The 13,288-nt window shown below is 39.7% G+C and overlaps 1 protein-coding gene across 2 annotated transcripts; it reads right to left on the reverse strand.

Moving 5' to 3' along the window:
* Positions 1–285: 285 nt before the first annotated feature.
* LOC117289623 (ileal sodium/bile acid cotransporter-like) lies at positions 286–12,591 on the reverse strand. 2 transcript variants are annotated; one of them, XM_033770827.1, is made up of 6 exons: positions 12,550–12,591; positions 10,303–10,443; positions 9,444–9,542; positions 7,825–8,018; positions 6,022–6,226; positions 286–1,981 (listed from the first exon to the last, which is right to left on the reverse strand). In XM_033770827.1, exons 2-6 carry the CDS (start codon positions 10,423–10,425, stop codon positions 1,514–1,516), a joined length of 1,089 nt encoding a protein of 362 aa, XP_033626718.1. In that variant the 5' UTR covers positions 10,426–10,443; positions 12,550–12,591; the 3' UTR covers positions 286–1,513. The 2 variants fall into 2 exon arrangements, with proteins under 2 accessions (XP_033626718.1, XP_033626717.1); XM_033770826.1 differs by lacking the exon at positions 12,550–12,591 and adding an exon at positions 12,352–12,385.
* Positions 12,592–13,288: the final 697 nt, after the last annotated feature.

A 13,288-nucleotide genomic window follows, 5' to 3' on the forward strand; every position in this document is an offset into this window, starting at 1 on the left:
CGCTAGGTCTATCCAAACATAATAACAAACCTGTGAAATCAGTTATCGATTTTGCAAGAGAATAAAACACCCTTGTTACATTACATTGTGTTCTTTGAGATGCATAAAAAAAGTTTCATTTTATTTTATCTGAGTGTGAAATTACCTCTTTCTCAAAAACTATGTTACTTCAGAGGGATCCATTTCTCACAAGGTTTACTATCAACAGCTCTATATTGCTAGTTACCAATAGTTTTTTTTATGGCAACAATTATTTTGAGTGATTGCCTATAGTGTCCAGTGCCTTTAAACAAATCAAATGACAAGGATCTGTATGTCAGTTATATTATACTTAATAGTATAAATTTCAATTTAAAAAACCTTCAGGCAGTTGTAACCATTACCTGATTTGGTTGAATTGGCCAATATGGTTTAATCACTGGTCAATGACTGAAACAGTTATTGGTAACAATATTGGTTATTGGTAAAAAAATCCTATAATAAAACAGAAAAGACAATTTTTACAATTGACATTTGAGATGAAACAATCTATACAGGTTTTAAAAGATAAGGCTTAGAAAGTAAATTAAAACACAGGGACACTGCCAGCATATAAGTTAAAACAGCAGGGATGCCAGTGGCTCTTTCCTTCAGAGCCTAAAAAAAATTTTTTTTGAAGGAAAAGGGGTCACCGCCCCCCCCCCTCCCTCATACCAAAAAACTATATAAAAAAACATAACAGCACTATTTTATTAAAACATAAAGAAAAAGAAAATTGTGACCCCCCACCCCTTGCAAAAAAAAGGCAGACATAGTCTGATTTTAGTCTCGAATTTCCCGTTTTTGTATATCACAAATTTCAAAAGGAAAAAAAATAAAATCAAAAAAAATGAAACCAGATGAAACAGATGAAACACAGAGCGCCGAAAAAAAATCGGAGAAAATTTGAAAAAGCCGTAATTCCGGCAATAGCCCGAGAACTGGCATCCCTGATAACAGCTCAGTTGTAGAGTGTGGCAAGTTTCTAGAGGATGTTGGTTTAAATCTCACTCCGTTTCCCATGTGTCATTGTTGTATTTTCAAGACTGATGTTGTTCTCAGTCTTGGTCCCAGACTGCCTGGTCTTGAATACCACAATGACTTTCGAAGGCACAAACAGTGTTTCTGAACCCTAAACACAGCCAGTTATCATACACAAAAACGAAATATTTCTTTGAAAATGTGGGGGCAAGTTGTATTCAGTGTTGTATTGCCATCAAGACTGGTCTTGGTCTCGGACTGCCTGCATGGTCTTGACTACAACACTGCCTTGTGGTTTATCATTTGATTTCTTTTTTAGTCCGCCCCTTTCTTAGATGGTTCACCCACCAGGAGTATCTCCGTGTGTTGGCGGTTTATGTTTCTACCAAATGTGGGGCAAGTTGTGTTCAACTTGCGACAGTGTTATATTGCCATCAAGACTGGTCTTGGTCTCGGACTGCCTGCATGGTCTTGACTACAACACTGCCTTGTGGTTTATTATTTAAATTCTATTTTAGTCCTCCCCTTCCTTAGATGGTTCAACTGGGAGCATCTCCAATGTCACGTCTCGCTGAGACTCTTTCTCCTTGATGGGTAAATCATTCTGCTCTTGCCGTCCATGCCACTTTTGCCAAATCAAGTAAATCACAACAATCAAACAAGCGTGGAGAATTAAAAAAGGTCCGTAGAGAGATGGGAAGACAAGCATATCTTGGAAGAGATCGCCATCCGCAAATGTCACCAGGATGAGCGTCAACGCCAAGCCGATGTTTTGCGCGCCCGTTTCAAAGCAGATGGTGCGGCACTCAATGTGGGGTCTACGCAAGATGAAAGCCAACAGGTAGCCAAAGCCGTAGCCAAGCAGTGGCAAGATGAAACTGGCAAACCACAGTTGCCATGGAGAGAAGAACATAGATGGGTTGATGATGCCGTTCAAAATGATGTTGATAGCGATGGCAAGCAGTCCAAAAATGCTTCCCAGCTGAGATGTAAAAAAAAAAAAAAAAAAACATGAATTAATAAAGGAGCATTAAGGGAGACATCGTAATCATATTGCTATAATAATATTTCAAATTTAGATTGCGCCCTTTACATACCAAAGATCAAAAGCGCAAAACACATCCACAAAATGGAATACAAAGACAAAGACAAAAGACTGGTCACCAGGGCCAATTTCTACAGAGCTGCTAAAGCATAAAAAAGTTATGCTTACATGAACAAGTTTACCAGCTAAACTGCCATGTAACATGTACAATTGTGACTGGTATCTACTCATTTTGGTTCAGCAGACAATTATGCGATAGTTTCTGCTTAAGGGCAGTGGGCATAAAACCTTTCTTGGTGACGAGTAATAGGGAGCCGGTTGATGGTACAAAACATTGTGAGAAACGGCTCCCTCTGAAGTGCCATAGTTTTCGAGAAAGAAGTAATTTTCCACGAATTTGATTTTAAGACCTCGGATTTAGAACTTGAGGTCACGAAATCAACCATCTAAACGCACACAATTTCGTGTGACAAGGGTTATTTTTCTTTCATTATTATCTCGCAACATTCAACGACCAATTGAGCTCAAATTTTCACAGGTTTGTTATTTTATGCATATCTTGAGATACACCAACTGTGGAGGCTAGTCTTTGACAATTACCAATAGTGTCCACTGCCTTTAAGCAGCTCAATGAAATTGGGCTAAGGCCATATTGCTAAAACCACAGTATGGATGTCTGTCCAACAGAGAACTAAAAGTTACTTATTACACCATATAGGCCTATCTCTGCTGGCATCAATAATGCTTTGATCTCTTCAGGAGAGGGACTCCTCTAACCCTACCTGAAAAGAATCTAAACTAACTGGCAAGGTAACAATAGAAGAAAGACAAAACAAAAGACACAAAGGAACAAAACCATAAAAAAAACACTTCAATTCCGCAATTAAAAATTACATTTTATTTTTATAAGAAGCATGTTTCCGTTTGCTTTGTACACATGCAACAGTAGCGCATTCCAAAGCTTAGGGGCTGCCACAGAAACCACAGCCAACATTTTGATCATTCCATGACCCAAGTTGATGGGGGCAGGGTCTCAGGTCTACACATCAACATGTGCAGTAGAATGTAGGCTACACGGTTTTGTTTGTTGTGTGGAAACGTTTCCATGTTCGGTTTTAAAGTAGCCTCTTCAACATAGGTAGTTTGGTTAGAATGTGTCTTAATTCCTTCACTATCATCTTTTCTTGCCCAAATGGTTTGGTCTTGGATAAAAATGGTATGATTTTGGATGGAACTGTCAACTTGAATAGCGTCAAATATTATGGTCAAACGGTTATTCCATAATCTGAGAACAGGTTGTTTAAAGTGTGCTATCCATCATAGCAATCATAGCAAGTACCCACTTGACCACATCACAAAAGCTTCTGTCCACATCCCTTGTTTGACATTAATCTCCCTATCAGATTACACACAACTCTACACAAAAGCCATCATGTAGTGGGGTAGTCAGTGATTGATAACAAAACCATAATAAATAGCGATGAATCTGGGCTCCTAAAACTTCCCATTTCAGATGAGTGGGTATTCTTTTTCTACAGTGTCAAAAGAGTTGTTGCTTGGCATATATACAAACAAACATGCCTCCACTTCTGCCGATGCTTTACCTGTCGAGTGTCAGTGCGAGTTAAATTGTGTACTTAAGTTCAGGGTTTGCCTTTAAATTGTTTTGACAGCATTTCCAGTAAGTTTAAGTCTTGGATTTTTTCATGGCACCAGTTTGGTAACCAGAGTTTTTCACTTTTTTCCAAGACATAGTGTCCATATGTTTTCTACAGTGTCAAAAGAGTTGTTGCTTGGACTATACAAACAAATATGCCTCCACTTCTGCTGATGCTCTACCTGTCAAGTGTCAATGCATTTAATTATGTACTTAAAATGTTAAATGAGTTCAGGGTTTGCCTTTAAAGGCACTGGACACTATTGGAAATTGTCAAAGACTAGCCTTCACAGTTGGTTAGCTCAACATATGCATAAAATAACAAACCTGTGAAAAATTGAGCTCAATCGGTCATCAAACTTGCGAGAGAATAATGAAAGAAAAAAACACCCATGTCACACGAAGTTGTGTGCTTTCAGATGCTTGATTTCGAGACCTCAAGTTCTAAATCTGAGGTCTCGAAATCAAATTCGTGGAAAATTACTTCTTTCTCGAAAACAACATCACTTCAGAGGGAGCCGTCTCTCACAGTGTTTTACACTATCAACCTCTCCCCATTACTCGTTACCAAGTAAGGTTATATGGTAGTAATTATTTTGAGTAATTACCAATAGTGTCCACTGCCTTTAAACTGTTCTGCCATGCTTTATCAAACAAAAGCTGTGTTCCAATAGGAGACTTTCTAACGCTAGGCGGCAGCAGACATACCGGGTAAATTTCCATTGTTTACGTAGTTCTGAACATGCGCATAATTCTGAGAACAATGGATTTACCCGGTAAGTCTGCTGCCCTCTATCGTCCCAGAAAGTCTCCCATTGGACTTACTTTTGCTAAAGTACCGCGACTTTTCGGTAGAATGACAAAATTAAATCCAATGAAAACGCATGTTAAACTGACCTGCCTGTCAACTTACTGCAACCGTGATGTAAAACTAACAGGCCGAATGACAGTAAGTTAGCAGGGTCTATAAGTAGTCCAATTGGAATGCTCCGCGACCACGTGTAAAATGCTATGCAAATAACACCACTTCATGTATACAAACAGAGTGTGCGCAAACATGGAATCAGGGGTCAAAATTTCCACTAGCCCGCTAGCCCCGGACTACCAGATTTACAGCCGGGCTACTCATTTTTCCAGTTTGATAGCCCGACAGGCTAGTGGAAAAAAAAATGCAAAAATCAACATCACAAACAATAATCAACCGTGCCGATGGATTTGTAAAATGAAGTACTTTCGGTGACCAATTTGTGCCATGACTCAATACATAAAGTGTTTTTTGGGCTACCAAAATCTCATCAGGGCTACTAAAAATTCTGAGTTACTAGCCCTGCTGACACCTGTAGAAGTATGGTTCCCTGTCTCATTTGCACTGACCATCATACTGTGTGCAGCGTGTATACATGTACCATGCAATATACAAAAACAATGCTATTTTCAATCTTGTCAAGTTGATGAAGTTTCACTAATACTTTGGCAAGAAATATTGCAGATTTCATCGATTTTGTGAGAAGTTTAATTGGGCTAGACGAATTTGAAAAATGCTGATGAAGGAATAGATAGGGGAAATGATGGTGGATATTCAGTCAGTGCAAACGCGAAGAAGACGTAATGCATCGTTTTTCGAACATTGGTGGAGAATCACAACAGAAGACGATCAAAGGCCACCTAAAATTTCACCATTTGTACCACGAAAAAAACTACGCCACAGAAATGTTGTATCCTGCTTAGGTCAAAGGCCCCTGTGCAAAGCTACCCTGATGCGTGACGATCTGCCAGATTTGGAGAGTGAGGTAACTGTTCATTCGTGAAATTCGAGTCCAGGTGGGTACGCACTGTAGAACTACAACTTATCCAGTCTCGGTAACTTTCCGCAAGTCAAATGGGAACGGGGCTTAAAGGCAGTGGACACTATTGGTAATTACTCAAAATAATTATTAGCACAACACGTTACTTTGTAACAAGTATTGGGGAGAGGTTGATAGCATAAAACATTCTGAAATGACCTAGTTTTCAAGGGAAGTAATTTCCACAAATTTGGTTTCGAGACCTCAGATTTAGAATTTGAGGTCTCGATATCAAGCATCTGAAAGGATGTTTTTTCTTTCTTTCATTATTATCTTGCAACGTCTACGACCAATTGAGCTTAAACTTTCACAGGTTTGATATTTTATGCATATGTTGAGATACACCAAGTGAGAAGACTGGTCTTTGACAATTACCAATAGTGTCCAGTGGCTTTAAGCTTCAATCCTAGAATGATATGGAGGCAATGGCATAACCAGATATTTTCATTTGGGGGGGGGGGGCGCCTAAAACTTACCTTGGTAATGATCGGGCACCATGAGGGCTTCTTGTACTTAATAAGCATACCAATAAGGACAGGTACCAGGATAAGGACCAGGGAAATGATGATGCTATTGTATGGAATGATGGCTCCATCATTCGTCCAGGATCGGGAGTAGATAAACAGGTTCAGAGGCATCATTCCCATGGCAACAATGGTTGAGAAGGCCGTCATGGTGATGCTGTCAGAAAGAGGAATAGTTAATGTATTAGATGTTAAATTTGCTTTCGGAATCAAGAATATTAATTTTGATTTTTTACCCTTACATGTAGACCAGTGTGTGTTATATGGCACTGTATACTCTATACTTTCCCAAGTTCGGTGTAAAAAATCAGGCATGATGGATTGCACAAAGTGTCATTGAGCGCCATATTTGATGGGAAAAACAATGGAAAAGTGCACGGATGGTCGCACTGCGCACAACTTTCAGCCAATGAAAGCTTTTCATGCATTCATCAAAGATGGTGATCAATGACTTCATGTGTAAACCTTATACTACTTGGGTGGGATTAACACACATCAGTGTAAGAGTAAACAAACTAAATTAGTAACAAGATGGTTGTTACAGAGCAGAAACAGTCGATCTAACTCAATGGGTTCTTAAAGGAACACGTCGCCTTGGATCGGTCGAGTTGGTCTTTGAAAAGCGTTTGTTATAAAAGGTATATATGATTTGAAAGATATTTCAAAGGTTGGATATAATGATCCACACAAGTATCACTAGAAATTGCGTGGTTTTTCCTTTTACCTCATCAACAAACACGGTCGGCCATTTATGGGAGTCAAATTTTGGACTCCAATAAATGGCCGATTGTGTTAGTTTCGCAAAGTAACAAGGAAAACCACGCAATTTCGAGGCAAACGTGTGTGGATCAATGTATTCTACTTTTAAAATATCTTTCTAACCATAATGCATCTTATAACAAACGGTTACAAATGCTTTTCAAAGACCAACTCAACCGGTCCAAGGCAATGTGTTCCTTTAATTGGGCCATCGACAATCCTCAGTTGGGAGAGGAGGGTTCCAATTAGTGTCAAAATAAACCCTTCTATTGGTAAACAAACCGCGCTGGTTGGCATGGACCGCTGGTTGGCAGGTGACTGTGCCACATTTAAATGTTGGGAGTCAACTGATACAGAAGGTGCAAGTCCCGCGCAAACTCAAACACTGGGACCCGTAAACGTGGTTGGGTTTTGTCTCCTGCTTGCCTACAATCCAGGCCATATCTTGTTGGGTCCCCTGCCCCCTTTCAACGTTGGTTCCATGTGGCGGTCTTCTTCTGCGTTACAGTCAACATTGAGCGGGGGACGGGGGAGACAATGTTTATTGTAAATGGGAAGTGGCAGGGAATGGTTTTATACAACATCAGAAATGGGTGGCTAAAGCAATTTGGCTGGAATTGTAGCATTGCATGGGCTGAAATCTTTTTTGAATATGCGGGAGACGTGCACAGTCTATTAATAATAATAACGGTTGTATGGCTTCTGACTGACACCCCCGAACAAAGATATTGACAGAATAGCGACACCGCCAATATAGGGCTAGATAGCTCAGTTGGTAGAGCGCCGGCACGTTAATCCGGATCTCGTTGGTTCGAATCCCACTCTAGTCAATTCTTTGTTCAACCCCAAAAATAATAATACACGGCACTTATAAAGCGACTCACACAAAGGTCCTGAAGCACTTTACAAAAGCTACAAAAAGCTTTACTACGCGTGAGTGTTTATACAAAGTTTCATGCAATGTTCATTTACAGCTTTTTTAACTTAATATTTCACCTGAGACACACATCCCCGTTGCTCCAAAAGGTATACAAGTTGGAGGTGACACCCCCCGGGCAAGTGACAGTGACCAAGACTCCCAATGCATAGCCAGGTTTCAGAGACAGGGCATGGGCCAGACCAAATCCTGACAGGGGGAGGACAATAAACTGAGAGCAGAATCCGATGAACACACCAAAGGGGCGACGTAGCTGAAAACAATAATAATTATGTTAACTACAGTGAGGTTACTTCATTGCTAATATTTTTTAGAATGACAATTTCTTATACTTTTAAACCAACATTTTAAATAGATGAAAACAAGTATATTCACATGAAGAAAAGAGCAAAAATAACTCTGGGGAAAGTACCGAGTATACAGTGCTTACAAACATCAGTGTATGGGTAATCCCAGATACTATTCTTTATCCCTGATGCAAATTTATCATCCGTTAAACCATTGCAGTACCTGCTGCTAAAATAAGGGAATAAATATGTGCTTGGTAAGTTTTAAACACTATGTTTAATACCGGTTGCAGTCTGGACACGATAGTTACCCGAGCCGGAGCGAGGGTAATTGTCAGCATTCAGACTGCAACCAGTTTTAAACAGAGTGTTTAATACCGGCCATGCACGTAATAATTATTCCCATTCATATACACCTTTTCGGTCCAAAAACATCAACACTTTTTGGGGAAAAAACACGCAAAAATTATAATTGTACAATGATTTCATTCAACAAAACACCCCTCCAGCTATGAAATGGTAAGGCCCTCTGGTGAAAACTCCATATAAGGAGATTGGAGTGTGCGACGCACGTATTGCGTGATGTGGCCCAGTTGTTCCAGCTGTTCTCGACCAATAGGAATGAATTAACTGTCTTATAAGCACAGGTCCAAGCTCGCGTGTTTAAACACTTTTTACTGGTCTTATGTCATCCATTATAGCTCCCACGCAATCGCGATGGTAAGACATTTGCTGTAGAATGGCAAAGGTCATGTGTTCGACTCCAAGTGGAATGATATGCGAGTGTTATTTTTCCAAGAACTCAAAAGCATTTAGTTAACAGTTCTGATTGTTTTAAGGCAGGTTCTTAAAAGTTTTTGGATGATGAGAAGGCCATTTCATAAGGGTTTAAAAAGATGCTGCGGCCCATTCAGCAGCCACTGCCAGAAACATCGAGAAAACCCCTCCTCTGTAACTTGATTCTTTTATGTACATCACACAACACTGCGACACACAGGACCCTATATACTACAGCTTTCTGTCCCATCCAAAGGATGAAGCAATATTGGCTAAATGTCTTGCTAAGTGCTAGGTTTAGGGCACAAAAAAACGTCAAGACTGGGACTCAAACCAACACTTGGTCGATTAGAACAACAGATCTTGAATCCAGTGCATTTGACAGCACAGCCAGTCTGCTAAAAAAATAGATAAAAAGTTTTAAAGATAAATGAAAACCATGCATTTACACCGTTCTGACTATCTTTGAGAACTATGCAAAACAATCAAAACAGACAGATTTGTACGCCTGGTGCGCAGGTTTGAATATTGAACGGCTGCTTTTTACGTCTAGGTGAGGCCGCCTACTGATATGACATCATGTGTATAAGGGTCATTTGAAGAGTAAGACGTACCACTCTTTTCAAGTCATCAGGGGTGATTACACAGCCCATAGCCACCATGATGAAGGCTAGCAACGATGTCAGAATCACTTTGTTGGCCATCTTGAGATCCTGTAAATCAAAACGTATCGAGAGTCAGGGAGAACCGGATTGCAAAGCCGTTTCTGCCATGATGGCTATAGACCTTTATCATGGTGCGGCCATCTTGAACTTCCCCCTTGATATCAATGTTACCAAACCGAGGCTTGAAGAACTAAATAGTCTGGTTCCTTTTTATCAAAAATGAGGATTGCATTCATCATTGCAATTCAATACGAGGAACATGACCAAGATGTAGGCAGCATGAAAAAGGTCTATAACACGTGCCACAGTACCTTGTAAAACTTTACAAGGTGCTCAATAAAAATGAGTCTCATATTTCACAACCCTGCATACCCATTGACAAACCATGAGAATAGCAGTGTCATGACCGTTTCTGTGGCGTTTCCATGTGGCGACTGTTTCTGTGGCAATTAAATGTAGCTTCCATGTACCCAAAAAATGGAAAGACTATTTTTTTTAATTGTGATAAGTGGATCTGATAGGTGGTTTAGAGCATTGAATTTCCTCTCATCCTAAGCTTGTCAATGTTTGCAGTTTGTGCACCAGGGGAGAAAAGATCTAACGCCTAGTATAGGGTCTCACAGGCCTGATTCTTCAGGGAGGCAACGGAGGCGATTGCCTCCGTGTCCCCTGGTCATTGCCTTGATGCCCTTGAAAGGCTCAAGCACAAATTTGCAATTTCATCATAGGGTGCCCTATACCAACAAAAAATGCCTTGGTGCCCTTGCCCTTTCAAAAACGAACCATACAGCCCTGGCCTCATACTGACCTGAATGTACTGAGGTGGGCTCTCATCTATCATTAAAGTAGAGTTGGTCCCGTTGGTGTCCATATCGGCAAAATAACCAGCCAGGGTTGAGCCCAAAATAACAGTAGGTTCTGTCTGTGACATGGTGTACAATACTGTAGCCTATTTGAAATTCCAAAGTCCAAACTGTTAATAACATATAAAACAAACAAAAAAACAACAAACAAACAATAAACAAACAATTAAAGGTGTACCAAACAAACAGGGCCAAATTTCATAAAGCTGTTTTAAGCAGAAAATACAGCTTGACAAATTTCTTTGCTAAGCAAAAATATGAGTGGGAACCCAGTCACAAAAATGTAAACCCTTTTGGCTGGTGACTCGTTTCTGTTATGCTATACTTGTCTGTGCTTAGCAAATGTTTGTGCCTATGCAGGCTTTATTAAATTGAGCCCAGGAGGGTCATTTTGTTAACTGAAATTGCTTTCTAACCCCATTTTTTTTTTTTTTTCTTTTTTTTTTTTTTTCTTCACACGACTCGGGAAAGTACCGAGTATACAGTGCCAACACACATCGGTGTATGGGTAAAAAACAAAATTAATATTCTTTATCCGCGATGCAAACTTAACATCTATTATAACTGAAATTAATTGCTTTGGAATTAATTGAGACATTTGCAGTTGGACATAGTTTAGTACAGTGGGGTTGTGTGCCGGTTGTGGTATACTCTCAGTTCATCTTCTTTTTTATCAGCATGATTAAAGGCAGTGGACACTATTGGTAATTACTCAAAATAATTATCAGCATAAAACCTCATTTGGTAACGAGCAATGGGAGAGGTTAATAGTATAAAACATTGTGAGAAACGGCTCCCTCTGAAGTGGAGCAGGTCTCCAATAATGAAGTGTTCAATGGCTTTCCTTAAACAGCTTTGCAGTTTTTGCAATCAGAAAATTGGCAATCTTTGACAGCTTGGTATTTTTTCTTCTCCTTTTTTTGTTTGTTTTAGTGTATACTTATACCTGAAGTTCTGAACATTTTGATTTTTCAGTTATCTCCCTTTGACCCACCCACAATTTTTGTGAAAAAAAAATAATAATGAATATTTGTTTGTAATATTGACTTAAATTCTGACAGGCACGTAGGAAATTCATCCAAAATCAATTTAATGAATACACAACCCTATCATAGTTACCAAACCCAAAAAGAAAAGGGTGGGGCATGAAGAAAGGGCAAACAGTCTAATCAGCCTAATAATGTATACACAAGAAGAACTATCAAATTTGTTCAAGAATGACTTAGTGTCAATAATACCTGCATATCTTCGGGGATTAATTTGTTTGCCTCTCGCAAACTGTTGCAAGCAGTTTGAATTGTTAGGACCTTATTAGGACCATTGTAATCTTGCAACCAAAACAAACATGAAACATGTATAGAAAATGAATGAAGTGGAAATCTTTGGAAAAATTGTTATTATTATTGTTAATGTTAGTATTGGTGCACTTAAAAGTGCACCAATACTAACAATAATAATTAAGTAGGATTTGAAACTTTGCATGGTGGAAATAAGATATAGAAGAGTTTGCGGTAACACCATGTAATGATCTCTAAATGAGTTGGGGTGGTTCTGAAAAGAACCGTTGGTTTAACTCGACGTTTCGATCAGTATGCTCTGATCGTCTTCTGGAGAATGCTGGACTCTGATGCTGCATGCTGCTTATGTACTGGGCGGCGGACTAGCTTGGTGATGCACGAAGGCGGGAAGTTGAACTTCCCACACACTACCCAAGGCTCCACAGCAGGTTTCACCACGCATCATCGAGTTCAACTTTCCCGGTTCGTGCATCAACAAGCTAATCTGCCGCCCAGTACTTAAGCAGCATGCAGCATCAGAGTCCAGCATTCTCCAGAAGACGATCAGAGCATACTGATCGAGGATCCCTGATCGAAACGTCGAGTTAAACCAACGGTTCTTTTCAGAACCACCCCAACTCATTTAGAGATCATTACATGGTGTTACCGCAAACTAATAATATAACAGTCAACAGCATTTAAATATGCTCTACTTACTAGTGTAGTACAACTCGAATTTGGGGAAAAAATCCACAAGACCGCAGGGCTTGTTGCTCAGAATTTTTACTGGACCGGAAGACTTTTTACAAGACCAAAATTTTATTAGGAAAAAAAAAAAGTTAACACGATAGAACAGCAGGCCTTTTTCATCCCTTTTTGCTGTGAAACCCAATCAATAAAGTTCCATATACCTACACGTCATTCTCGTCGCCTCAAAAAAAAAAAATCCGATTTGACAGGCAAATCACCAACAAAACACTGCAACGTGCAGCATTCATAAAAAGATCGTCATAAAAAGATTGACCAAAAATTTGACAGCAGTAGTCAGAAGCTCATCACTGTTGGTAGTCATACTTAGCAAGACGTTTGGCAACAAGACCTTACTTTTAATCCATGCAACACAGGGATATGTTGTATTGCAACCAGACCTTCTTATTGCAAATTCAACACTCCTTTGTAAGGTATCAGACTTTACACATGGTCAGTGGTAAACAAACATCGCTGTATTAAGGTGTGCCGCGCGCCGCGGCGGGTACCAACACATCACTCCCTCGTCCCCGCTCGCTCACTCCCAAGGTGCATAAACATAAATGGTTTGAGACTAGATGTACAAGGGGTGTGGGCATGAGTAAACTGAATGGAAAACTTGTATGCAGCCTGATGCACGTGAAAAAAGGACGGATTGACGTGCCGCAGGCGTGCTCAGAACACTGATTTGACGACAAGTAAAACAACAACTTTTATTTTAAATGAGATTTAAATACATTTTTTAATGAAAGATAGTATATTTCATATAATTATTTGTAATAGTAACTATATTAGTATGCATAAAAAAACCACAAGACCGCCGGACTTGTTCGGCATAAAGTTTACTGGACCGAAGCTAAAATCACTGGCCTCGGGCCTGCGGTCCAGCGTGAAATTCGAGCCCTGT

Source organism: Asterias rubens, chromosome 4, assembly GCF_902459465.1.
Source record: "Asterias rubens chromosome 4, eAstRub1.3, whole genome shotgun sequence".
Lineage (NCBI taxonomy): Eukaryota > Metazoa > Echinodermata > Asteroidea > Forcipulatida > Asteriidae > Asterias > Asterias rubens.

Coding starts and splice junctions, on each gene's coding strand:
- LOC117289623 (XM_033770827.1), bottom strand. CDS start 10,425: ATGTCACAGACAGAACCTACTGTTATTTTGGGCTCAACCCTGGCTGGT. Junction 9,543..10,302: donor GCCCACCTCAGTACATTCAG/GTCAGTATGAGG, acceptor TTTGATTTACAG/GATCTCAAGATGGCCAACAA. Junction 6,227..7,824: donor AACGGGGATGTGTGTCTCAG/GTGAAATATTAA, acceptor TCTTTCTGACAG/CATCACCATGACGGCCTTCT.